This window comes from Vulpes lagopus, chromosome 1 (assembly GCF_018345385.1).
Source record: "Vulpes lagopus strain Blue_001 chromosome 1, ASM1834538v1, whole genome shotgun sequence".
Classification (NCBI taxonomy): domain Eukaryota; kingdom Metazoa; phylum Chordata; class Mammalia; order Carnivora; family Canidae; genus Vulpes; species Vulpes lagopus.
Window position 1 is genome coordinate 161512104 of NC_054824.1, and position 26602 is coordinate 161538705.

General features: G+C 38.8%; 2 protein-coding genes across 7 annotated transcripts in view; one reads left to right on the forward strand and one right to left on the reverse strand.

Moving 5' to 3' along the window:
* The window catches only part of RABGAP1L (RAB GTPase activating protein 1 like), a 737000-nt gene that overhangs the window by 504337 nt on the left and 206061 nt on the right, over positions 1–26602 (forward strand). For all 6 annotated transcript variants that reach the window (XM_041753512.1, XM_041753528.1, XM_041753506.1 and 3 more), the window contains one exon: positions 11234–11275. In XM_041753512.1, the coding sequence (XP_041609446.1) occupies positions 11234–11275 (42 nt within the window). The remainder of the gene's footprint in view (positions 1–11233; positions 11276–26602) is intronic.
* Positions 21500–26442, reverse strand: LOC121472879 (Bardet-Biedl syndrome 4 protein-like). The gene is made up of 4 exons (XM_041724450.1): positions 26369–26442; positions 24111–24256; positions 22831–23866; positions 21500–22772 (listed from the first exon to the last, which is right to left on the reverse strand). Exons 1-4 carry the CDS (start codon positions 26440–26442, stop codon positions 22313–22315), a joined length of 1716 nt encoding a protein of 571 aa, XP_041580384.1. The 3' UTR covers positions 21500–22312.

The following is a 26602-nucleotide window of genomic DNA, read 5'->3' on the forward strand; positions in this document are numbered from 1 at the left end:
GAACAGAGACGGAGAAAAAGAAAAAATCCCATCTGGTGATTAACAAAAAAATTGTGAGTTTCTAAAATTAGTAACATCCTTGTCATACCTTCAAAGAGACATGGCTGTCAACTGTGGAGCTGTTTACCTGATTTAACATTTTAAACTCTCTTTCAGGGGCGCCTGCTGGCTCAGTGGGTTTAAGTGTCTGACTCTTGATTTCAGCTTAGGTCATAAGCTCAGGGTTGTGAGATCAAGCCCCATTGCAGGCTCTGCACTGATTGGGGGGCCTGCTTGAGAGTCTATCCCTCTCCCTTTACATTTGTCCCACACCTCCCTCCCTCTCAGAAAAAAACCCAAAACAACAATAACTTTCTTTCATGTTTTTGGAGCTCCTGTGTTACTTCTGCCCTGTTGTCCCTAGTGTTTAAGCTTCACTAACACTTACCCACATACCCAGTGAGGACAGAAGAAAGAGAGGGCACAAAAGATGAATACACTCATTAATGGTTTCCCCTCATAACACAAACCTCAGGTCTTTATCCTTGGATGGGTAAGAATTGATGATCCAGAGCATTTCCTGGTGTGTTAGTCTAGTTGCCACCTTTCATGGGCCCATCACCAAGCAAATTATATACAATATATTGAGGCTGTTAAATCCCCTCAACTGTGTACTTGACTGCATGTTCTTGAGTTGTTTTTCGGTTTTCTCCCCTATGATTGGTCTTTGGAAGTACTTAAAAGATAGCTTTTGCTTATGTCTGAAGATAGTAGTAAATGTGTGATTGATTTTCTTTTCCTAAAGCACATCACCCTAATGCATTATACCCCCATTTTCAGATTTGGAAAGAGGTAGTGAAGCTCCTGGGATAGAAGAAGATAAAAGATAATATGTCTGAATTTTAATGTTACTGTTCAGGAGCTCACTTTTCATATTTAAGAAAGAATGGAACATAATTTGTTTACCTCTCCAAATAACCTGAAAATGAGGCTCAACAACCAAAAAAAGTATGTAGTTAATATCAAGAAATTATAGAAAGAAACCAGTTTGAGGAACATTTAATGATTTTTTAAAAAGATTTATTTATTTGAGAGTGAGAGGAGAAGGGACAGAGGGAGAGGGAGAAAGAATCTCAAGCAGACTCCCCATTGGGCACATAGCCCTGTGCCCAGCTCAGTCTCACAACCCTGAGCTGAAACCAAGAGTTGGATGCTTAACTGACTGCCACACAGGCACCCTATCATTTCATGATTTTTAATTCTCATTAAAGCCCTGTTTCCTTGATCACATCAATCCTATTCATTTCATCTGTTCTTTTTTTAATAATAAATTTATTTTTTATTGGTGTTCAATTTGCCGACATACAGAATAACACACAGTGCTCATCCCGTCAAGTGCCCCCCCTCAGTGCCTGTCACCCATTCACCCCCACCCCCCACCCTCCTCCCCTTCCACCATGCCTAGTTTGTTTCCCAGAGTTAGGAGTCTTTATGTTCTGTCTCCCTGTTCATTCAACTAATACTGAGCACCTGTTCTATTGCAGGTAGTGTCCTGAGTGATGGAAATGCACCAGTAAAGACATAGGCAGGATCCTGCCCTCATGTAACTTACAGGGAAATGTAGACAGGTAAATGAGTAGTTACACAGCAGTGGATGAGTGCTGTGAGATGGAGAGTCTAGGATGCTTTTAAAGAGCCCTAATAAGGGGTACCTAACCCAGTCATGAACACCAAGAAAACCTCCCCAGAGGAATTAGCATCTCATCTCAGACCTAGAAAAAGAGAATATCTAAAGAGAGAAGAATTTCCAAGTAGAGAAAATATCATATAGTAAGGTGCAGAGGTTCGGGGCATGGTCTAATATTGGGGGAGCTCCTTGAGAAGAACCTAGTTTACATTTCCCCACAGCTCTGAGATCACTAAGAAGGATAGGGTTTGTAGGGAGTGGATACCACCAATGAAATCCCTACATACACCATGAAGAAAAGTGACATGGAAAGGTGTCAGATCATTTAGAAGATAGTACATGATGTGGTAGCAGCCAGCTAAGAGAGTTATCAAAGAGGGCTTTACAAAATTTACCTGTAGGTCTAAATCTTCTGGTTGGGATTCCCTGGATTAGCATTCCAAAGGGAAAACCTTAGTTGTCATTGTTGCCTTGTTTTAGTTCATCAATTGTAATTAGGTCAAGTTCTAGAGAAGATTTCACACTACTCTTACTCAAGCTATTCCTGCTCATTTGGATTGCCTGTTTCATTTTTCTACAGGTGTGTAATTATGAGGAGTCCCAAAAACGTGACTTGACATATTGTACTGAGTATTGCTCTGTTCTCTAACCTTTTCATATGACTTCCTCCCCAATTGTATTAATTTTTAAAAAACATATTTCTTTAAAATTTTCAAAACACCTCCATGCCATGCTGAATACATAGCTAGTGTTCTATAAATATTTGTTGAATTTAGATTAATGTGTTCCGGGATTTTTAAAGAGCATTTTCATTGGGGAAAAAAAAAAAACGGTATTGGTACAAAACTCTAATAACAAGGCTCCGGTACCTTTTGGCTTCCGAGTGATTTGGGTCAATGGAAACTCTAGCAGGAGATTGGAGTAAAGGGAGGATCAAGATCAGTTGATAGGAATTGGTGGAAGTCTGTTTTTATGAAGGGCATCAAAAACATGCCCACAGCTGTGGTGGTTGACTGATAACTATAGCCAGAAGACCGTATAATCTGAGACTCATCATGACGTAAAGGGATCGAGAACAGAAGGGTGATTGCCAATGTTCATTACCAATAAGGCATCTTCTGTAGGAACTATAAAGTACTCTCCTATTCACACCTCTCCCCTGTTAGCCTGGGGTAATGTGTTACCTACTTATATTTTTATTTCCAGTCCTAGTTTGGGAGTCCCTTGTTGGGGAAATGATTTATCCATCATTGTAAACATACAAATAAGTGTATATACTAAGTAATCTTCAGAATGCCTAGCACATAGATTTGATAAATATTTGTCAAAACCTGTAACTTGACTTGTTTCTCTTATTTTAACTCCTTTGTTGTTGTTGTTGTTTTTTAAAGATTTTATTTATTGATTCATGAGAGACACAGAGAGAAAGAGAGAGGCAGAGACACAGGTAGAGGGAGAAGCAGGCTCCATGCAGGAAGCCCTGATGATGCATGGGTCTCCAGGATCATGCCCTGGGCTGAAGGCAGCGCTAAACCGCTGAGCCCCCCAGGCTGCCCAACTCTCCTTTATTTCAAAAGGTTTATTTAATTCAGATTTCATAAATCACTAAGTATTTTTCCCAGGGTCACTCATAATTAAGGAATCAGACTTTGTAGGTATACTTTTATGTAGTATTTCACTTATAAAAACAAATGCAAGTCAAGCAAAGATAAAAAAAAAAAACCACCTACATGGGGCACCTGGGTAGCTCAGTGGTTATGCATCTGGCTTTGTCTCAGGTCATGATCCCGGACTCCAGGATTGAGTCCCACATCAGGTTCCCCATGGGGAGCCTGCTTCTCCCTCTCCCTCTCTCTCTCTCTCATGAATAAGTAGATAAAATCTTAAAAAAACAAAAAACAAAAACGCCTATAACTATAACGCCTATAACACAGATGCATTCATATGTTTATCCCCTCATATTCTTGGATTCCTTCTCCTACTCATGAAAAAGCAAATGAATCTATAATAAAAATGCAAAACATAATAAAACTGGAGGAAATGGAAAATTGCAATCATGAAAGTTTTGTTATATTTTATATATTAGTAAATGGGTAGTAGATATAAGGGAGGACTTAGCTTTAAGGGTTTTAAAACATTATGACTTAATTGAATTTATATGCTAGGCTGTTATGAAGGCCCCTGAAATCTTAAGTTTCAGCTTGGTTTCCAGTGTTGCAATCCTGACCTCTAGCGGACATCCGTAAACAAATACCCAAACCTAAAATACCACATTATTTACTGGGTACTCCATCAAACTCCATTATTTTGTCAACCTAAAAGATAGAATTTTTAAAGAGTTTACAATATAAGAATGAGAATAAAGTAAAATACCTTTTGGCTAATGTGTTACAGTATTCTTGCTATTAGGCCTCTGTGTTTAAGAACAGCCAGTACTTCTTTATATTTGCATGGTAATTACTGTCCCTTTCTTCTTTCCATGGTAAAATGTGTTATTTTTCAGACTACAGAAGTAAGAGATTTATCTTACCCAAAGAGAAGCCCAAAAAGATTCTGTTCTGGTTACCTGATGTGCATTAGAAGCCGTACCAAACCTGAGTGACTTTAAAACAATGACTTTGGGATGAGACATATTATATAGTCTCCTGATGTGATATATTGACACAACATTGATTCTGTTATCTGTGCCAAGAATACATAATCTAAATTTAATCATAAGGAAACAGCAGACAAATCAAATTGAGGGACATTGTACAAAATAACTGTCCTGTACTTCTCAAAAATATCAAGTTCATCAAAGACAAAGAGTTTCATCTGCTATCTATTGTAGATGAAAGAAGACTAAGGAGACATGACAGCGTAATGTAATATATGATCCAAGATTGGATTCTAGACCAGGAAAGGACAGTAGCGGGACATTTGACAAAATTTGAGTACTATTATCTTGGTTTTGATAGTTGTGCTGTGGTATGTAAGATGTTAACATTTGATGAAGTTGAGTTAAAGGTACACAGAAATTCTTAGCACTACTTTTGCAAATTTTTTCTAAATTTGAAGTTATTTCAAAATGAAAGGTTTTTAAAAACTAAAACAGCCATTTATTTTATTCACAATTCCGTAAGTCAGGAATTTCAGAAGGATTCAGCTGTGTGGTTTATCTTTGACCCACAACTGAGGCACCTGAAGGTGGAGGATTCACTTTCAAGATTACTTCTTCATTCACATATCTGGTACCTGGGTGATCGTTGGCCTCTGTTTCTTATGGATGTCATCTGGCCTTGAAGGCCCTTTCCTTTTTGTTTGGCTTCTTAGAGCACGGGGTCTGAGTATAACTGTACTTACATGTGGCTAGCCTTCTGGAGGGAGCACTCCAGGAGATGGGGCACAGAAGCTTGTACTGTTAAGGGTTGGGCCCAGAATATGAGCATAACTTCACTTCCACCATATTCTGTTGGTCAAAGCGGTAGCATAGCCTGCCCCGATTCAAAGGGAGAGGACAAAGACCCTACCTCTCAATGGGAGAAATGTCAAAGAATTATGACCATTCTTAATTCATCATAGATAGCTAACCAGAATCTTACTGAATTTTTTTTTTTTAGACTCTTACTGAATTTACAGTAGAGATGAAATTACTGAAAAAGCTATGGAGTTGGGGCTTTTTTGGTTTTGTTTGGTTTTTGTCTGACAGACATAAGTTCTAGTCCTGGCTTTACCATTTACTAACAGAGTGATGTCTCTGGGCCTCTGTTTCCTCATCTCTAAAATTGTGGCAGTGACATAAGCCATGGAATTATTGAGAGAATTAAGTGAAAAATCCATCTAAAAGGGCATCTGGGTGGCTCAATTGGTTATGCATCTGATTCTTTTTTTCCCATTTTTTAACTTTATTTTTTTGAAGATTTGAGAGAAAGAGCGTGAGTGAGGGAAGGGGCAGAGGGAGAAGAAAAGAGAAAATCCTCAAGCATATTCCACACTTGAGTGCAGAGCCTGATGAGGAGCTCGATTCTAGGACCCTAAGATCATGATCCAAACTGAAATCAAGAGCTGGCCGTTCAACCCACTTAGCCACCCAGAAGTCCCAAACATCACACTCTTGATTTTGGCTCAGGATTGTGAGATCAAGCCCTGCCTCAGGGTCTGTGCTGGGCAGGGAGCCTTCTCTCTTTCCCTCTGCTCCTCCCCACTCCTCTCCTCTTCTCTAGAAAAAAAAATTATCTATTTCGATTGATGGATCAATCAATCGATTTGTCTATATTGCCAGACATGACAAGCAATAAATATGCAAACCTAATAATATATGCCAGCATTTATTGAATATTTAGTTCAGTTCCTTTGATATGCTCATTATATACTATTTCATGTAGTCATCACCCCTTCCCAGGAAGACAAGTCCTATGTTGGTCGGTTCAGAAAAGGCAGCACACATTCCCTCTAGATTTAACTACTTTTGTCTGTGAGCCAGCTCTGTTTACCTTGGCCACTTCTGATTTGATCACTTTTCACTCCCTTGTTAGGATTTCCATTTCCACATACTATGTGTTTCCCTTTTATTTGGATCCCTCAGGACCCCGGCCCTGATGCACACTTGGCACTGTTGGGCACTACCTCTTGAGCATTTGCTCTGGGTGCTGTCAGCATAGTTTATGACAGCTTCTCACTCAATCTGGCAGCCCCCTCTGAGCCACAGTTGTCTGCTCATCAGAGCCAAATGTTCAGTGTCTTTGTTCCAATGAGTGCTCTGCTGTCAGCCTTTCTTCATGCAGGATTGTGGGCGCTCACTTGTTGGCCTACCCAGGAACACGATGATCTGCACTTTTGGAGCAATTATTTAATTTGGGACAATTACTTTTAGGTGTTTTTCAAAGTGAAGATTTTGCCAGGCTGTGACAGTTTTGAAACAGCAGCTTCCCCATCGGTTAAGGAGTCATGTCATGAGCTCCATCTGTTGTCCCTGGAGGATGGTGGTGACCCTTTCTTACCACAGCATGCTAGGTTTGTACGGCCTCACATCCTGCAGCAGTCAGCTGCTCTTTGTCAGTGTTTTTTGATATGAGGTAGAAGTCACATATTATCTTTCTACTCTCTGCTTTCAAAATTCACTTCAAATGGAAGAAATCACTTTAACCCCTTAGGAATTAGAGGGCATGTTAAATAACCCCAAATAAAGGATTTATTCATTTCTTTAATGGGCCATTTTCTCTAACTTGGTGGTTAAGAGAATGACTTCTAGAATTGTCTGCCTTAGTTTAAAATCCACTTAATAGCTGTGTGACCTTGGGGAATTTACGTTGACTATGTCTCAATTTGGATGGAATGAAAGTGGAATTTAGGATTGTGGGATTTAATAAGGACATGTTTTCATTGTGATTAGCTCAGCTCTTGGTACATGGAAATATTCAGTGGATGTTGGCTCTTATTTATTATCTTCTGCTTGGACTTAGACCTTGTACCATAAATAATAAGTACCCATAACAATATATTTACGTGTTATTTTTAGTCTTAATAGTTCTCCAAATGTTTTACTCTTTGAGTCCAATTAGGAACATTTGTTTACCCCTCTGTACTCAACAAAACTGCTACAGATTACATATTCCTAAAAAGGGGAGGCATCTTGAAAATGTATGACATCTTATTCTTTTTAAAATGTATTTCAGAGGCACCTGGGTGGCACAGTTGGTTAAGTGTCTGACTCTTGGTTTGGCTCAAGTCATGGTCTTAGGGTCATGGGAAAGAGCCCCAAGTCAAGCTCCACCTTCAGTGTAGAGTCTGATTAAGATTCTCTCCCTCCCCATCTGCCATTCTCTCTCTCTCAAATAAGTAAATCTTTAAAAAAAAAATATTTCAACAAATATATTTCAGTTCAATTAGTCAAAGGTTGGATTGTGTAGGAGTGGATGGATAATAAAGTAACAACAGATTTAGTTCATAAAAGCTTGGAAGAGTGAAGAGTTGTTCCCTAATAATTCACTTCATGTTGGCTAAGAGGTTTTAAGATTGACATTGCCATCTTAAAACCAATCTGTGTGTGGTACTGCACTTTTAAACTGGCCAAGTGTTGGCCTGTGGAAGGTTTCCATAATTTAAGGATACCTCTAATTATATTTCCAAATGAGAATAAGTCTCATTTAAAAGAAAATATCCAACTAAAGTTGCCTTCTTTATTCTCCTCTTAAGAAATCAAGATATATTTACTAGTGAAATAAGGAACTTGATAGAATACCAAGTTTTTCCTGATTTCCAACAACTTAAGAGGTTTGAAAGTATCTTGTCTGCATAGTCAGGCCACACTATTCTATTTTAGTTTAAGGTTTGTGAAGTCTTCTTTATTTTTATAGGGAATGTCCAGAGCTTCAATTAGCAGATGTACTAATATCTTGTTGCCATGTACCAGTCAAAAGAGGTTACATATATAAATTGTTTCTGGTAACTGAAAGGTCTTGCTTTAGCTTTCCAAACTAAAAATTATCTCCTTTTTATTTAAAACACATGCTATGCTTCCTTTTTTAAGCAGAATATTTTTGAACACGATGTAAACACTCATTAACATTGCTGGATTATCATTATGAAGTAACAAACTATAGAAGGATTATTGGCTCCACTAAATGGGCCCAGACAACTATATGTTTTATAGTTTTTAGGAAAGTACAGTTTCTATTTCTGTCAGATTTAATATTTTAATTCTGACAACTGTCTCTGTAGGCTATTTGTCTCTAATCCTATCTACCACACACTTTTTCTTTCAGTTTACTACTTCTGATACCTATAAACTATAAAAATCATATCCCCAAACTAATTCAAAGTGCACATAAAATAAAAATTTGAATACATTTTTGTGGTGTTGGTGCTATTTTGGCGATTTAATTTTTTTAATTTTAATTTAAAATTTAAAATTTTAATTTCTTTTTAATTTCTAAGTTCTTCATGTTTCTCGTAGCTCACTTGACTTTGAGATCATTGAAGAAGAGCTTTTTACTATAATTTGATGATTTTATAACTGGCCTCATTGGGTCCGTAAGAAAAAGAATAAATGTCATAAATTTTTGTCCTCAAATAAACTCTTAGCTATGTATGTTATACCAGCACTGAGTGGTATAAATGGTATAATTTTTAAGGAAAATGACCTTAAACCAGACATTAGGAGTCTTGGGGGATCCTAGCCTTCAACTAAATACATATATAACCTTAGGCTAGTCAAGTTCACATTCCAAAAAATGGGAATCACAATAGAGGTTGTTATGAGAATCAGTGAAATTTCACTCTCCCTGTGAAAGCAAGAAGATTGAGAATATAGCAGAGTTGGTTGAACATGGAGTGGAATTTCCAAAGCATCCTGAAGGGACTTAGGAGGGAAGGAGTGGGAATCTTACTTAGAAGAAAGGACCAAGAGCATTATAAGGATTAGAGAACTGGAGACAAGAGGGGTTCACATTTTGAGCAGTGACTAGAAAAACAAGATCCAGAGACATTGTGGACTTGGGCCTAATGCCAGGTTGATAAGCACTCTGGTTGTAACAGTTCACCACTACCAAGCAGCTGTGATGTGGGGAGGGGAGTGGAATAGGGCAACAGGTTTGGACTGCAGGTTTTGGCAGCAGTGGGCAGCAACTAGTAAATGAGGGCCCAAATTTAGATTAGGAAAGTGAATTTGGGGGACACCTGGCTGACTCAGTCAGTGAAATGTGCCACTCTTGATCTCAGGGTTTAGATTTGAGCCCCACATTCACTGTAGAGATTACTTAAAAATGACATCTAAAAAAAAAAAAAAAGGAAAGAAAATTTTGCTTAATTATAACCCAAGCTTCTTCATCTACAATAGTCTTCTTTTCTCTAAGTGGTAAATTATGATCAAAACAAGTCCAGACTCATTGCTTGGTGTGCTAATGAACTGTGCTGATTCGGTTTTGTCTCCTGGCCTGGTTATACGTCATGCTGCTTTGGTTTCTTAAAGAATTATCTGAGTAAACCGCAGACCTCCAACCAAATATTTTATGTTTATTCATCCCTTCTACAATTAAATCATACTTTAGGTAGTTGACTATGAAAATATCAGCAAGTTTTTTTTTTTTAAGATTGTATTTATCTATTAGAGAGAACAGGCTAGAGAAGCAGCAGGGGGAGAGGGAGAACCAGATTCCCCAATGAGCAGGGAAGCCCCAATGCAGAGCTCAATCTCAGGATCCTGGGATCATAACCTGAGCCAAAGGCAAATGATTAACCAACTAAGCCACCCAGGCACCATGAAAGATTGGCAGATTATAACAGGAATTTACTCTGAGTACCTAGTCTTATTATTTTTTTTTAATTTATTTATTTATGATAGTCACACAGAGAGAGAGAGAGAGGCAGAGACACAGGCAGAGGGAGAAGCAGGCTCCATGCACCGGGAGCCCGATGTGGGATTCGATCCCGGGCCTCCAGGATCGCTCCCTGGGCCAAAGGCAGGCGCCAAACCGCTGCACCACCCAGGGATCCCTGAGTACCTAGTCTTAATCCTCATTTCTGATTTTAGAGACAGGAAAGGGATGGTATATTAGAAGTGCTTTGCATAATACATCTGGTACAACTCTGTATCCAAAAGGCAGATAGACTTTGTGACCAAGATGAACAGGGCACATAGACAGACCCTGGACGTATGGGAGATGTCAACACATGCTTGAAAGATCTTTCTTCTCCTGCACGATGACTTACATGGCAAGGAAGCAGCATATTTCATGGCAGCTTTGTTTCTGATTCTGTCATCTTGAGCATTTAAGATTTCCTATATTTTGAACTTAACATCTCAACTGCTCTTTGGAGTCACTGGGCTGAACTCAGAGCTCAAAATTCAACTCCAATATGACTTTTTAACAAGCTGTTTATTCCTAAAGAGATATTACTTTGGTTTTCAAAGAAAAAAAAAAAAAAAGAAAAGGCAGTCTAGCAGATAGCCCCTTATAACACACCTCTAGTTGTACAAATACTACTTGAAAGCACAATAAGAACAAATAGTAGAAACTCTCTCTGTGTGTCTCTTATGAATAAATATATAAAATCTTAAAAAAAAAAAAAGGAGTATTTTGGGCACCTGGTTGGCTTGGTCTGTGTGATGTTTATAACTGCCCTCATATAATCTGTCCCAATTATCAGCAACACTGTATTGTTTTGTCTATTGCTGGCCACTTAACCAAAATATACATACTGGGATTAGGAATTTCAGTTAATAATTTTAGACTTCTGCATCACTAGTATGTTGATCAAAGAACTTCACTTTCACAAGCCTTAGACCCATGAAGATAATCCAGAAATTGAAGGAAAAAAAGTTTATTGAATAATTTATTGGAGAATTAAGGGAAAATAATTTATTGTAAGACCAGCAATTTTATGTGAACATTAGTTAGGTAACACCAGAAATTTGCAGGAAGCCTCGTAGAGAAGGAAGATGCCTTTCAAAAAAAATCTCATGGTTTAATTATTACTCTATGTGAAGATGGAAGCAACCATGGATTTTATTAGAGATGTATGGGAAAATACTTAGTAAAATAGTGATTATATATGGCTGTATTGATTTGGAGTCTTTTTCTATTTCAGGGTTTGAATATAATCTTTCATGTAGCCTTGGCTCTCCTAAAGGTAAGTCTGTTTTTATCTTTAAATTGAGCATAATTCAAATTTATAGGCTTTGACACATTATAGATTATTGAACACAAAAAAAGACTTCCGTAAGGAACTCTGATTCTCTCCTCCCATCCTTTGTTGTTGTTAATTTGATTTTGTTTCTTTACTTTTCTTATAATCTACTTAATTTTGCTGTCATAGCACTCTTTCCAGTAACATATAAAGTTGTTTTCATTCATACAAGTTGGATGATATGAAAGTTAAAACCTGTTTTCTGTCAAAATGATGCCAGCCTTTTTCTTAAAATACTTCTTACCAGAATAACATCCGTGGAGATACCTAAACATAGAATTGAATTATTAGAAAGTTTTTATAGTATACTGACTAAGAAAAGAAACTGCTGCATTTCAATTTGCACTTCTTTCTCTGAGAGCTAGAAATTTATAAGACACTTTAGAATTCAATTATAATTACCTTGTTGAATTTTATGTCAGCATATCAAAGGAGCTTTAATAGTGTGGTAATAGCAAGACATTTGCAGCAGAGTTGGTGAAAGGAATTCAGTCAATCAGTTTTTGTCCTCCAGTCAAAGATGACATTCTGTTGCAGAAGGCGATAATTGCCTTATTTATTCAAAAACCATACCAGCCCACCCTTTCCCAGTAAAACATAATTGTTAAAATTGCAGACTCTGGACTCAGATTTGGTTCTACTTTCAGCTCTAGTATATGACCTTGGGCAAATTACTCTTAAGTGCTCAGACCCTGAGTTTTAAGATAATAATAGAAACTAATTTATGGGGGGTGCCTGGGTGGTTCAGTGGTTGAGCATCTGTCTTCAGCTCAGAGCATGATCCTGGGGTCCTGGGATGGAGTCCTGTATCAAGCACCCAGCAGGGAGCCTGCTTCTCCCTCTGCCTAGGTCTCTGCCTCTCTTTCTGTGTCTCTCATGAATAGATAAATAAAACCTTAAAAAAAAAAAGTAACTAATTTATGGGATTGTTGTAATAATTCAATATGATACATAAAAATACTCAATATGTCTAGAAAAATTTTATTGCCTAATTAATGTTAGCTGTCATTATTGTGATTACTGTTATATTCCAAAGGAAACTTAGAATTTGTTTCTAGATTCCCCATCATTTTCCCAAATTTCACAAAAGATAACGACTTGGTGTCTTCAGAGAGCCACTTGGTATTTTAGGAGAGTTTCCATAACTTAAAGACCTTGACAAAGATATGACATAATATGGGCCCTGTGTATTATTTTTTGTGAAGTTTTTAAATTGTACTTTAAATTGTTCATTAAATCATTTTGAGTTTAGATATAAACAATTCTTTTTTTTAATAAATTTATTTTTTATTGGTGTTCAATATGTCAACATACAGAATAACACCCAGTACAACAAACAATCCAATCATGAAATAGATATAAACAATTCTTATACCAAAGTTATTTTGGAAGTTGGGAAGATACTTAAAGTATTTTCAGTAAAAAAGATTCTATCTGTATAGGGCTGGGATAAGACTTTTAGAATGCCTAAGCAGTCAAAGTATTATATAATTCAGACTAAAAAAAATACTTAAGCATAAAGAGAGTGTAAGAAGGAAGTCCAACAAAGATGATTTTTCCTGTCATGTCTAATTTATTTTTGAGATCCAGATATTACATCTTTCCCAAAACTTTTTTTTTTTTTTTGGTGATTTTTTTCTTTACTGGTGCTGTCAGCACACACTTACTCTGTCTTTGGGGGGTAACCCAGGATTTCCTGTCTGGGTATTCCCTGTCAGCCTGCCTAATACTGTATCTGTCTGGTAAATTATCTTCCTGATGGACAGATATTTTTTTGTTTGATTGCATTATTTTCATTTATTTTTGTTCATGTTAATTCAGATATGGCCTGTGCAGAGGACATTCTCTGGCCCCTGGACAGAAAGACTTTTGAATTCTTCAGAAATACATGGATGCTCATCTAGTACCTTGTAGAATTTGCCTAGTTAGAGAAGATTAAAAAGGAGAGGTTTCTCACTACTATTGGCTTATATTTATACCCCTTCCTCGTATGAATCCCAGAGCTTACCCCACTAGAGACAGTATATATAAGCTGAACTGAAGTGTACCAAATTGATCTGATTGCCCCCACCCAGGGAAAGAATATCCCAAACGTACATGATAGTGACTAGCATTTAGCTTCTAATCTAATAAGCCATATAAAAGAATGTATATTTGTTTACATAAAAATAACAAACTTAGCGATAGTTCAAAGTGCTTATGAACCCAGCATGAGTTAACCAGTAACACACATTAAATGTCCAGGTGTTATTTGTAAGAGAATTGTGAATTTTGTTAATCAGAGAAAACTATTCATTTTTCTCCTGTAGTTGATAATTGAGGGAGCCAAGTCCCCAGATCGCCTAGTCTTTTGGCTTAATGATTGCAAAGCTGGATTTATATTTTTTAAGCAGTATAAATATAGGTTAAGGTCTCTGTTGCTCAGTATGATTTAAAGACACCTACTTTCTGAATGGGAGCTACTTTCTTTTGAGTTAGAAATAGTCTACCAAGTAACTAGAAAGCTATTGAGCTAAAGGAATGATTCATTATCATAGGTAGCATCATCAAATCATTTAGGATATTGGCAGTGTCCATTCATTTCCCCCAAATCTGATTCATTTATTATATGAAACAGCATATAATACATTATAGTCACAGCATACAATACATTATAGATTAGAAATGATCAGTCAGGGACACATGGGTGGCTCAGTGATTGAGCATCTGCCTTTGGCTCAGGGCATGATCCCACATCAGGCTCCCTCTGGAGAGCCTGTTTCTCCTTCTGCCATGTTTCTGCCTCTCTCTGTGTGTCTCTCATGAATAAATAAATCTTAAAAAAAGAAAGAAATGATCAGTCAAAATAAATCTTAGCCATTATTTTGCCAGAGAATTTTTTATCGGAATGAGTTCTTTGCATTCAGACAGTGGTTAAAAGTAAATGATGGGTGGGGGCACCTGGGTGGCTCAGTCAGTTAAGTGTCTGTTTTTGGCTCAGGTCATGATCTCAGGGTCCTGGGATCAAGCGATCAAGCACACTTTGGGCTCCCCACTCAGCAGGAAGTCTGCTTGTCCCTCTCTCTCTGCCTCTGCTTGTGCTCTCTCTGTCACTCTCTCAAAGTCTAAATAAATAAATAAATAAATAACGGGGTACTGGCTGGCTCAGTTGGAGGACGCAACTCTTGATCTCAGAGTTGTAAGTTCAAGCCCCATGTTGGGAGTAGAGATTACATAATAAAAAAAAAAAAAAAACCTTAAAAAAAAAAGACAATGTTTTTCTCCCCCCTCCTTCAAGCTCATCTAGTGTCTTATATATGCATATAAATATTACAGAGATAAAGAAAATCCACTCACAATTCCATCCCTAGAGATAACCATAATAAAAATTTGGCATAAAAATCTTTCTCCCATGCTTCAATGTATGAATATGTAAGTGAGCATTGACTATTTCCATTCATATACATGTATATGTATATATAGTTTTTAATATGGGTTTGTGGATTATAGTTAAGAAGATGGGAGGTAGGAGATAAATCCAGAAGAACAGTGTACAAGGATGAACATCTATGTGTTTTCTTTCGAAAATTCCTGGTGACTCTTTTTCATTTAATAATATACTAAATATATTATTTAAAATAAATATTTCATTAATAATATATTATGACATGCCTGTGTCACTACAGACATGTAGTGGTTAAAAGCATGGATGCTAGAGCCAGACTACTTGAGTTCAAATCCCATCTCCCACAATTTATCCAGCAATCTTAAATAAATTACATTTTCTCTATCTTTAAAAGAGTGATATTAGTAACACTTATCTCATTGGATTGTTAGGATTTAATGAGTTAATATATGATTGGTGCCTGGAAATTTGTATATATGAAAACATACTCAGGAACTATTATTACACATAGAGCTGCCTTAGTTTTTTTAATGACTGATTGGTATCTTATTATGTATACCATAATTTTACTTAGCCAGGGCAGCCCGGGTGGCTCAGCGGTTTGGCACTGCCTTTGGCCCAGGGCATGATCCTGGAGACCCAGATGGAGTCCCAGGTCGGGCTCCCTGCATGGAGCCTGCTTCTCCCTCTGCCTGTGTCTCTGCCTCTCTCTCTCTCTCTCTCTGTCTCTCTCTCTCTGTCTCTCTCTCATAAATAAATAAAATCTTAAAAAAACATTTTTTTTACTTAACCAGTTTTATACTTAGTTTTAATGGACACTTATTTCCAGATTTTTCCTGTTAAACATCCTTAAATTTCCATCTTTGCATACTTATTTAATGATGTCTTTTGGATTAACCCTGAGGAATGTAATTGCTGGGTCAGATTATAATCATATTTAAGTTTTTTATGCATATTGCAAAATTGCTTTCTACTAGCAATATGAGAGTACATTTCTCCATACTCTTGAAAAAGCAGAATTTCTAAATATGTGCTTTTATGAACAATGAAAGCAAGTTGTAAAACAAAGCAGCTTAAAAAAGTAAATTAATATACTAATTTGTTTCATTATAAACAAACATAGATCTTCAGACACTTTTGAAAAATTCAGTGTTCTTTCATTTGGGAACATTTAGGTTTTTGGTTGTTGTTGTTGTTGTTGTTTTTTCCCTAGGGAAGCCAGCTGATCATGGCTAAATTTTAGAAAAATGAGCCCTAGCTTGGATGGGCTTTTTATATTATGTAAAAGTTCTAAAGCATATCTTTGATGTTTTTGGCTTTTCAGCCTCTCTACTGTGGTCTTTTTCCTTATCATTCTATTGAAGCTTGCTTGCTTGCTTGCTTGCTCTTTCTTTCTTTCTTTCTTCCTTTCTTTCTTCCTTTCTTTCTTTCTTTCTTCTTTCCTTTTCTTCCTTTCCTTTCCTTTCCTTTCCTTTCCTTTCCTTTCCTTTTCTTTTCTTTTCTTTCTTTCTTTCTTTCTTTCTTTCTTTCTTTCTTTCTTTCTTTCTTTCTTTCCTTCCTTCCTTCCTTCCTTCCTTCCTTCCTTCCTTTCTTTTTCTTTCTCTCTGTCTCTTTCTTCTCTTCTCTTCTCTTCTCTTCTCTTCTCTTCTCTTCTCTTCTTTCTCTTTCTTTCTTTTCTTTTCTTTTTTCTTTTCTTTCTTCTTTTCTTTCTTCTTTTCTCCATGCCCAGCAGAAAGACACCAGGCTCAACCACATGATCCTAGATCATGACCTGAGCCAAAATCAAGAGTCAGACACCTAATAGACTGAACCACTCAGGTGCCCCATATTGAAACTTTTTCGATGAAATCACTAACAAAATCAGTGAACATGTTTCCATTTTTATCTTAGTTGATTTCTCAACAGTTATCCAAATAGTATAAAGATGTAAAACTTCCCTTTTTTGAAACATTCTCCCTTGGCTTCTGTCTTATTTTTTTTATCTCCTTCTCATCTTCTCATTTTACTTTTGCTTACTTTTTTTTCCTCTAGATATTAACTTGAAGTTCCACAGAGCTCCAGCCTTCAGGAGCTCATTTGACACTTCTTTGTGTCTTGTTTATTCCTCTACTTTCCTCTATAAACGTTCACTCTCATCTTTATATTTAGCCCAGATCCAGATATTTGGCTATGGACTTACATGTCTGCTTGGATGTTTCAGAAGCACAACAAATCCAAAAGCCAAAGCTGAACTGATAAGCTATCCTAGACCTTTGCCTCCTCCAGTAACCTTCATCTCGATGAAGAAATGATCCAGTGGCTCAAAGCAGAAACCTGGAAGTGGTCCTTAATGCTTTTCTTTTCTTAATCCCCAACATCTACTGAGTCATCAACTCCTGTTGAATCTACTTCTTAAGAATCTTTAGAATCTTTTCACTTTGGTAGTTAGTCTACCATACCCTCTAACCTGATCTGATGCAGTGACCTCTTTCAGTAGTAAGTATTGAACATCTACTAAGTGCTAGGCCCTTTTCTAGGCACTGGAGATAAAGTATTGATAAGGAAGAACCCTGCTTTTCTGGAGCTTGCATTCCAATGAAAGAAAGATAGTACTGAAACAGTTATGTCAGCACAATCTGAGGTTTATGGAGGAGAATGATGTTGGTGCAGAGTGAAGAGAGCTCCCTTCTTTTGATTGTCAATGAAAGTGCTCTGAGGAATGGTATATTTGAATGAAAAAAGTAGCTAGCATGCCAAAATCTGGTGAACGAGCCATGTAGGCAGAAGCAGCAAGTACGAAGGCCTTAAAGATTTTTATATGCTTAAGAAAGTGAAAAGAAGGGATCCCTGGGTGGCGCAGTGGTTTAGCACCTGCCTTTGGCCCAGGGCGCGATCCTGGAGACCCGGGATCGAATCCCACGTCGGGCTCCCGGTGCATGGAGCCTGCTTCTCCCTCTGCCTATGTCTCTGCCTCTCTCTCTCTCTCTCTCTCTCTCTCTCTCTCTCTCTGTGTGTGTGTGTGTGACTATCATAAATAAATAAAAATTAAAAAAAAAAGAAAGTGAAAAGAAGTCTGTGTCTGGAGTGTGATAGGTAAGAGAAGATGGTAGCTTGAATTTGGGTGTTAGCAGTGGTGCTGAGAGAAATGGATGTTAGCTCTTCCTCCAGCTGCTCATGACCACTGTCCTATCCAGTCCCACAGTGTCACCAGAGTACTCTTTAAAAAATAAAAAAGATTGATTGATTGATCTGGAGGAGGGGTGGGGAAGAGGGAGAGGGATAGAGAAGCTTTAAGCAGACTCTATGCTGAACATGGAGCCCAAGGCAGGGCTTGATCCCATGACCCTGAACCGAAACCAAGAATTGGATGCTTAACCAGTTGTACCACCCAGGCAACCCCCACCAGAGAACTCTTTAAAACAGATTTTATGGGATGCCTGGGTGGCTCAGCAGTTCAGTGCCTCCCTTCAGCCCAGGGCGTGATCCTGGAGTCGCGGGATCGAGTCCTACATCGGGCTCCCTGCAAGGAGCCTGCTTCTTCCTCTGCCTGTGTCTTTGCCCCCACCCACCCCCGTGTCTCTCATGAATAGGTAAATAAAATCTTTAAATAAACTAAACCGATTTTATTATTCCCTTGACCAAACACCTATTCAGAGATAGATGCTATTCTGTGTGCTTGATTCGATCAATGAACCTAAAATAAAAAAATACTTGCCTCTGTGAGCCTATATTCTAACATAGAGTTAATAAACAGTATACAGTTAATAAACAATAAACACAACAAACATTAAATAATAGTGCATGGGAAGAAGGAAAAGTACAGCAAAGGAAAGGGATCTTTGGGTAGGTTATGCAGTGTTAAATCGGGTAGTTGGGGCTAACTGGAAGTCTGTTTCTTGATTTGTTTCTCTCATGTTTTTCCTCTATTCATTTGTTTTGTTTCCTAAATTGCACATGAGGGAAATCATATGGTATTTGTCTTTCTCTCATTTCACTAAGCGTTATACTCCATCCATGTTGCTTTAAATGATTTAAAGAGAGTCAAGTGTTGTTACTCAATGTTGCTGTGGTATAAATGCATTGCAGGATTCCCAGCTGAAATGATTTATTTATTTTATTAGTGTTAAGCCACCCTGGTGACTATTGTAAAAAATATCTATCAAAGGCTTATATTCTTTCTCTAAGTGGAGAAATACTGGGGTGCCTGGGTGGCTCAGTGGTTGAGTATCTGCCTTTGTGATTCCTGGGTCCTGGGATCGAGTTCCACATCAGGCTCCCCAGAGGGAGCCTGCTTCTTCCTCTGCCTATGTCTCTGCCCCTCTCCCTGTGTCTTTCATGAATAAATAAATAAAATATTTTTTAAAAGTGGAGAAATAATCTAAATCCCACGCTCTTTTAGAAGTTATTCTTTTCCTTGGCTCCAAAAGAAGCATCAAATGATGATTTGTTCTCTTCTAGGATTTTTATGGTTTCAGTCTCACATTTAGGTGTTTAATCCATTTTGAATTTATTTTTGTGTATGGTATAAAGAAAGTATCTCAGTATTCCCAACACCACTTGTTAAAGAGACATTCTTTTTTCCTTTGGACAGCCTTTCCTACTTTGTCAAAGATTAATTGACCATATAATTGTGGGTTTATTTCTGAGTTTTCTATTCTGTTCCATTGATCTGAGTGTCTTATTTTTGTGCCAGTACCATAGTGTTTTAATTACTACAGCTTTGTTTTTTTTTTTTTTTTTTTTTTTTTTTTCAAATTTTTATTTATTTATGATAGTCACAGAGAGAGAGAGAGAGAGAGAGAGGCAGAGACACAGGCAGAGGGAGAAGCAGGCTCCATGCACCGGGAGCCCGATGTGGGATTCGATCCTGGGTCTCCAGGATCGCGCCCTGGGCCAAAGGCAGGCGCCAAACCGCTGCGCCACCCAGGGATCCCTACAGCTTTGTAATATAACCTGAAGTTGAGAATTGTGATGCCTCCAGCTTTGCTTTGCTTTTCAAAATTGCATTGGCTATTTGGGGTCTTTTGTGGTTCCATACACTTTTTAGAATTGTTTGTTCTAGCTCTGTGAAAAATGCTATTCATATTTTGATAGGGATTTCATTAAATATGTAGATTGCTTTTGGGTAGTATAGACATTTTAACAGTATTTGTTCTTCCAACCCATGAGTATAGAACATCTATCTTTCCATTTCTTTGTGTCATCTTGAATTTCTTTCATAGGTGTTTTATAGTTTTCAGAATATAGGTCTTTCCCCTTTTTGGTTAGGTTTATTTCTAGGTATCTTATGGTTTTTGGTGCAATTGTAAATGGGATTAATTCCTTAACTTCTCTTTCTGTGAGTTCATTATTGGATTATAGAAATGCAACAGATTTCTTCACATTGATTTTGTATCCTGTAACTTAACTGAGTTTGTTTATTGGTTCTAGCAGTATTTTGGTGGTCTTTTGGGTTTCCTATATATAGTATCGTGTCATCTGCAAATAATGGAAGTTTTACTTCTTACTGGTTTGGATGCCTTTTAATTTTTGTTGTCTGATTGCTATGGCTGTGATTTCCAATACCACATTGAAAAAAAGTGGTGAGAGTGGACATTCTTGACCATAAAGGAAAAGCTCTCGGTTTTTCCCCATTTAAGGATGTTAGTGGTGTGTTTTTTCATAGATGGCCTTTATTATTGAAATTTCCTCTAAACCTACATTGGTGAGGGTTTTTATCATTAATGGCTATTGTGCTTTGTCAAATGCTTTTCTATATGTATTGAAACGATCATGTAACTCTTATCTTTTCTCTTCTTGGTGTGATGTATCATGTTGATTGATTTGTGAATTTTGAGCCACCCTTGCCACCTGTTCATGGTGAATGGTTTTTTTTTAATTTATTGTTGATTTTGGTTTGCTAGTATTTTGTTGAAAATTTTGGCACCTGTTCATCAAGGATATTGGCCTATAGTTCTCTTTTCCAGTGTGTTTTTCTGGTTTTGGTATCAGAGTAATGCTGGCCTCATAGAATGAATTTGAAAGTTTTCCTTCCTTTCTATTTTTTGGAATACTTTGAGAAGAATAGGTATTAATTATTCATTAAATATTTGGTAAAATTTGCCTGTAAAGTCATCTGGTCCTAAACTTTTGCTTGTTGGAAGTTTTTTGGTTACTGACTCGATTTCTTTGCTGGTTATCAGCATGTTCAAATTTTCTCTTTCTTCCTGTTTCATTGTTTGTAGGTTATATGTTTCTAGGAATTTATCCATTTCTTCTGGGTTTCTCAATTTGTTGGCATATAGGTTTTCATAAGATTCTCTTTTAATTATTTGTATTTCTGTGGAATTGGTTGTTATTTCTCCTCTCTCATTTGTAATTTTATTTATTTGGGTCCTTTCTCTTTTCTGTTTGAGGAATCTGGCTAGAGGTTTATTAATTTTATTAATTTTTTCAATGAACCAACTCCTGATTTCATTTGATCTGTTCTATTGTTGTTTTCTTTCTTTTTTTTTTCCAGTTTCTATATCATTTATTTCTGCTATGTGATTATTTCCTACCTTCTACTAACTTTAGACCTTGTTCCTTCTCTAGCGCCTTAGGTATAAGGTTAGGGTATTTATTTGAGATTTTTCTTGCTTCTTGAGGTACACATGTACTGTATACTTCCCTTTTAGAACCACTTTTGCTGCATCCCAGAGATTTCAGACCATTGTGTTTTCGTTTTCATTTGTTTCCATGTAATTTTTATTTCTTCTTTGATTTCCTGGCTAACCCATTCATTGTTTAATAGCATGTTGTTTAACATCCATGTGTTTGTGGTCTTTTTTTTTTTTCCTTTAAAAAGGTTTTATTGTGATCTCTTATTTTCATACCTCAGTAACAACTTTCCCCAAAGGGACGATAATACATAATCTTTATTCTAAAAAGGACATACAGAGAACGTATTGACAGCATCCGGCCAGTGGCATCATTGATTGCTTTTCACAAAAATTAGTTAAGAAGCTCCCTTTTCCCTTTTGATCCTTGGTGCTGATACCAGACCAGCTCTTCACTCTCGTCTTACATGATCTGGCCCCACACTGCTGTCTCTCAAGATAGGGATTGTTCTGGGTTCCCTTGGACGAGTGCAGCTGGAATATCCAATGGGCTGGGCCTCAATGTTTAGAGATTTTTTCATCATTCTCCCCCTCACATTAAGACCATTAGAGCTGGATTATTAATCTAGGATTGTATTTGCCTTCGGGGCTGACACGCCCCCCAGCCCGAGGATCACCCCCGCTAAACCGAAGCTTCATCAGAACAGGGCTACTGAGCAGAGGTCTGACGTTCCTTCCACGGAGGAAAGGATCAGTCATCCAGGAAGTAAAAGTCATCTCAAAAACCAACAACGTAAACGTGCCCGGCTGGCTTGTGAAGCCACACACAGACCCACAAGGCCGCGCAGAATTCATATAGGACTTGTCTGCCAGCTGACGGGGCTCCCGGGAGGCCACACAGGCCTCAGCCTCCTCGTGGTCACCGGAACACATCTGGGTTCCCTGGTGCCGGGGGCACCTGGCCTCCGTGAGCCTGTGTCCCGCACCCTTCGCTAACCTGCCACGTTCCCACCAGAGGAGCCCTGCCCTGGGGCCATCCTACTCCTGTGTTTCTCTGATCTGGGCTGGTGCTTCAGTTAGCTGTGCTCCTGCGGCAGGCTCTGGCTCCAGGGGCAGAGACGGCGGCTTGGTGGGCTGGGCTGTTCCTCCGGCACCTGACGGGAGTTTCCTGTACGCAGCTGCCGACGACATGGCCTGTCCCAGAGCCTGGTTAGAGCCCAGGGGCTGCTGCAAACTGGCAGCTTTGCTGGCTGAAGCGCTCCGGTGCTTTGACTTGGTGTCTTTAACTGGTTTCGTCCAGGCCAGCGCCTCCCCGACCTGCAGGGCAGCTCCCAGCTTCTGGGCCATCTCTACCATCTCCGCGTCAAATTCCAGAGAGGGGCTGTCCTTGAGCAGACGGACTTTCTTCTCCATCTCCTGGAACTGGGCCAGGGCACCCTTCCTCTCGCCCTGGTTGTACAGCAGCACCGCATAGTTCAGGTTCACCAAAGGGTGATGTCTGCAAAATTGGGGACTTCGGTTGCTCGGAGAAGCTGGAAGACGTGCTGTGCTTCCACCTGTCCAGGCGAGCCGCTTCTGCGTAGGCTCTCCTGGCGTTCTCTGGGTCTTCCAGGTTGGTCAGAGCCACAGCCAAGAGCATGAAGAGCTCCCCCATCTTTGGCTGGAGGTTGATGGCTGCACTGACAAAATGGAAGGCCGACGCATACTGCTGCATGGTCAGGTGGACAAGGCCCAAATTATACAGAATCTTCCAATCGAAGGGAGCCAAGTAGTTGGCTCGTTTCAGGCAGCTGATAGCTGCCACGTATTTCTTCTTGCCGAAGAAACACATTCCAATGTTATTCCACAGTGGAGGACTTTCTGGAACGGCACAAGCTACGACTCTGTATTTGGTGAGGGCGACATCAAAGTCCCCATGGGTCTGCATCATGCTGCCTGCTGCCAAGATGGCCTTGTAGTTGGTAGGGTCGTAAGTCAGCGCATTTCCAAGGTGTTCAAATGCCTTCTGGTAAATGCCGAGCTGTAAGTACAGATGTCCCAAAGTCGTAAGAAGTTCCGTGTTTTCTGGTGAGAACTCCACTGCTTTCTTATAGATTTCGATGGCTTTGTCCAAGTCTCCCTGCAGCAAGTGGATCTTCCCCAGCATGATGTAAGTCAAATCATGCCTGTTAAGATGTAGGGCATTGTGCAGCTGGTCATGTGCCTTGTCGAACTGTTTCAGATAAATGTAGCAGACTCCTAGGTTGTGACAGATCTCCCAATCTTTCTGGTTAAGTTTAGCTGCTTCATTATATACTTCAATGGCAGCTTTATGTTTTCCCAAAAGAAATAAAGATCTGGCCACCTGTTTGAGGTTATCAGCACACTGAGGGCTGAGAACAGCACACGTCTGAAAGAGTTCTAGGGACTCTTGGATATTTCCTTCCAGGCGAAATATTAATGCTTGGACATAGATAGCATATTCACATAAGCCCTGAGTCTCCTGAAGTTGCTCTTTGATAACAGCCTTGCATGCTTCGTAATCCTTCCGGATATAGTGGAGATGTATCAACCAGTTCTGTTTCTCCAAAATTGGAAACTCTTGAGCTTGTTCTGAGTAATGATTACATGAGTATCTATGTTTGTCAAAATTCAAGAGTTGGGCACTTATGGGGCACCTAGGTGGCTTAGCTGGTTAAGTATCCAACTCTTGGTTTCCGCTCAAGGCATGATCTCAGAGTCGTGTAATCTAGCCCTGAGTCAGGCTCTGTACTGGATATGGAGTCTACTTGAAATTCTCTCTCTTTCTCTCCCCTCATGCACACATTTTCTTTCAGTGATGGATAGGGTCCTCAACTGAAAGCCAGAAGAAAGGCCACTTTTTTCAGCCAGGGTTTTTGAGATTCAGCAGTTGCAGGAAACTGAGTTCTCGTCGCCAGCCTCTCCTCAGCCCTGTTTGTGGTCTTTAATCCAGTTTTTGTTTTTGTTTTTTCTGGTTGACTCCTAGTTTCACAGCATTGTGGTCAGAAAAAGTTCATGGTATGACTTCGGTTTTTTGTATTTGTTGAGGCCTGTTTTGTGGCCTAATATGTGATCTCTTCTGGAGAATGTTCCATGTGCACTTGAAAAGAATGTGTAGTCTGCTCTTTAAGGATGAAATGTACTGAATATGTCTGTTAAATCCATATAGTCCAGTGTATCATTCCAAGTCATTGTTTCCTTGTTTATTTTCTGTTTAGATGATTTGTCCATTGATATAAATGAGGTATTAAAGTCCCCCACTATTATTGTATTATTATCTATTCCTTTATATTTATTATTAATTGTTTTATGTATTTGGATGCTCCCATGTTTGGTACATAAATATTTACGATTGCTAAGTCTTATTTTGGATTGTCACCTTTATTATTATACAGTGTCCTTCTTTGTCTCTTGTTACAGTCTTTGTCTTAAAGTCTAGTTTGTCTGATATGTGTTGCTACTCTGGCATTCATTCATTCATTCATTCATTCATTCATTTATTAATTACACAGAAAGAGAGAGAGAGGCAGAGACACAGGCAAAGGGAAAAGCAGGCTCCACACAGGGAGCCTGATGTGGGACTTGATCCCAGGTCTCCAGGATCACGCTCTGAACCATAGGCAGACACTAAACCGCTAAGCCACCCAGGCGTCCCATCTGGCTTTCTTTTGACATCCTTTTTTTTTGTGTGTGTGTGTGTGAGTATGTTGACTGACTTTTTTAAGAAAAGTTCATTTTTACTGCTTTAATGTTTCCTGGCATTGTACTGTCACTTTTGGTCTCTTGTTTCCCCTCAAAGAGTCCCTTGTAATATTTCTTTTTTTTAAAAATTCATTTATTTATGATAGTCACACAAAGAGAGAGAGAGAGAGAGGCAGAGACACAGGCAGAGGGAGAAGCAGACTCCATGCACCGGGGAGCCCGATGTGGGATTCGATCCCGGGTCTCCAGGATCGCGCCCTGGGCCAAAGGCAGGCGCCAAACCGCTGCGCCACCCAGGGATCCCCCCTTTTAATATTTCTTATAGAGTTGCTTTAGTGGTCATGAATTCCTTCAGTTTTTGTTTGCCTAGAAATTCTATTTCTCCTTCTATTCTGAATGACAGCCTTGCTGGATAGTGTCCTCTTGGCTGCAGATTTTTCCCATTCAGCTCTTTGCATTATCATGCCACTCCTTTCTGGCTTGCAAAATTCCTGTTGAAAAAACCGCAGCTAGCCTTCTGGGTTTTCCCTTGTAAGTTAATGACTTCTTTTGTCTTACTGCTTTTAAAAGCTTTTCTTTATCACTATATTTTGCAAATTTAATATACAATATGTTTGATATGGGTCTGCTTTTGTAGATTTTGTTGGGAGTTCTCTGCGCCTCCTGGATCTGGATGTCTGTTTCCTACCCAGATTAGGGAATTTTTTTAGCAATTACTTCTTCAAATGAATTTTCTGCCCCCCTTTTCTCTCTATTCTTCTTCTGGAACTCCTATAATATGAATGTTACTATGTTTGATGTTGTCACTGAGTTCCTGAAGTCTATTCTCCTTTTATATAATTCTCTTCTCTCTCTTTTGTTTAGCTTGATTACTTTCCATTACTCTGTCTTCTGGGTCATTAATTCATTCCTCTGCTTCTTCCAGCCCACTGATCATTCCATCAGGTGTGTTTCCCATTTCATTTATTATGCCTTTCATCTCTGCTATGTTATTCCTTATCTCTGCTAAGGGTCTCATTCATGTCTTCCACTTTTCTCAAGGGTCTCATTCATGTCTTCCACTCTTTTCTCAACTCCACTGAGGATCTTTATGACCATATGACCATAAAGACCATTGTCATATGACCATTGTTCTTTCTCAGGCATGTTACTTATGTCTATTTCTCTAGTTTCTCTGACTGTGGACTTGTCCTCTTCTTTCATTTATGGTAAATTTCTGTCTCTTCCTTTTGTGTGCCTCTGTGTCTGTTTCTCTATGTAAGAAAGTCAGCTATGTCTTCTGCTGAAAGCAGTGACTTTATGAAGTTGAGGTCCTAGAGTGCTCTGCAGTGCCGTGTCCTCTATCACCACAACCTGGCACTTCAGAAGAGAATCCTGTAGTGTTGCTTACACCCTGCTGTTGCAGCTGAGTCACTTTTCCTTTCAGTACACACAGCTTCCTGTTGTGAGCTGTGCTTACTCTCCATAGTGTTACTGGGACCCAGGAGGGCCAGTTCTGAGGGGGTTGCCCTGTGGGAAACTTGGGAGCAGGCCAGTATTAGCAAAATTTACGCTGGGCCACTAGTTTTATGCTGAATCCCTGAAAGTGTTGTGACCACTAGGGGCTGCATACAGGGGTGGCCAGAG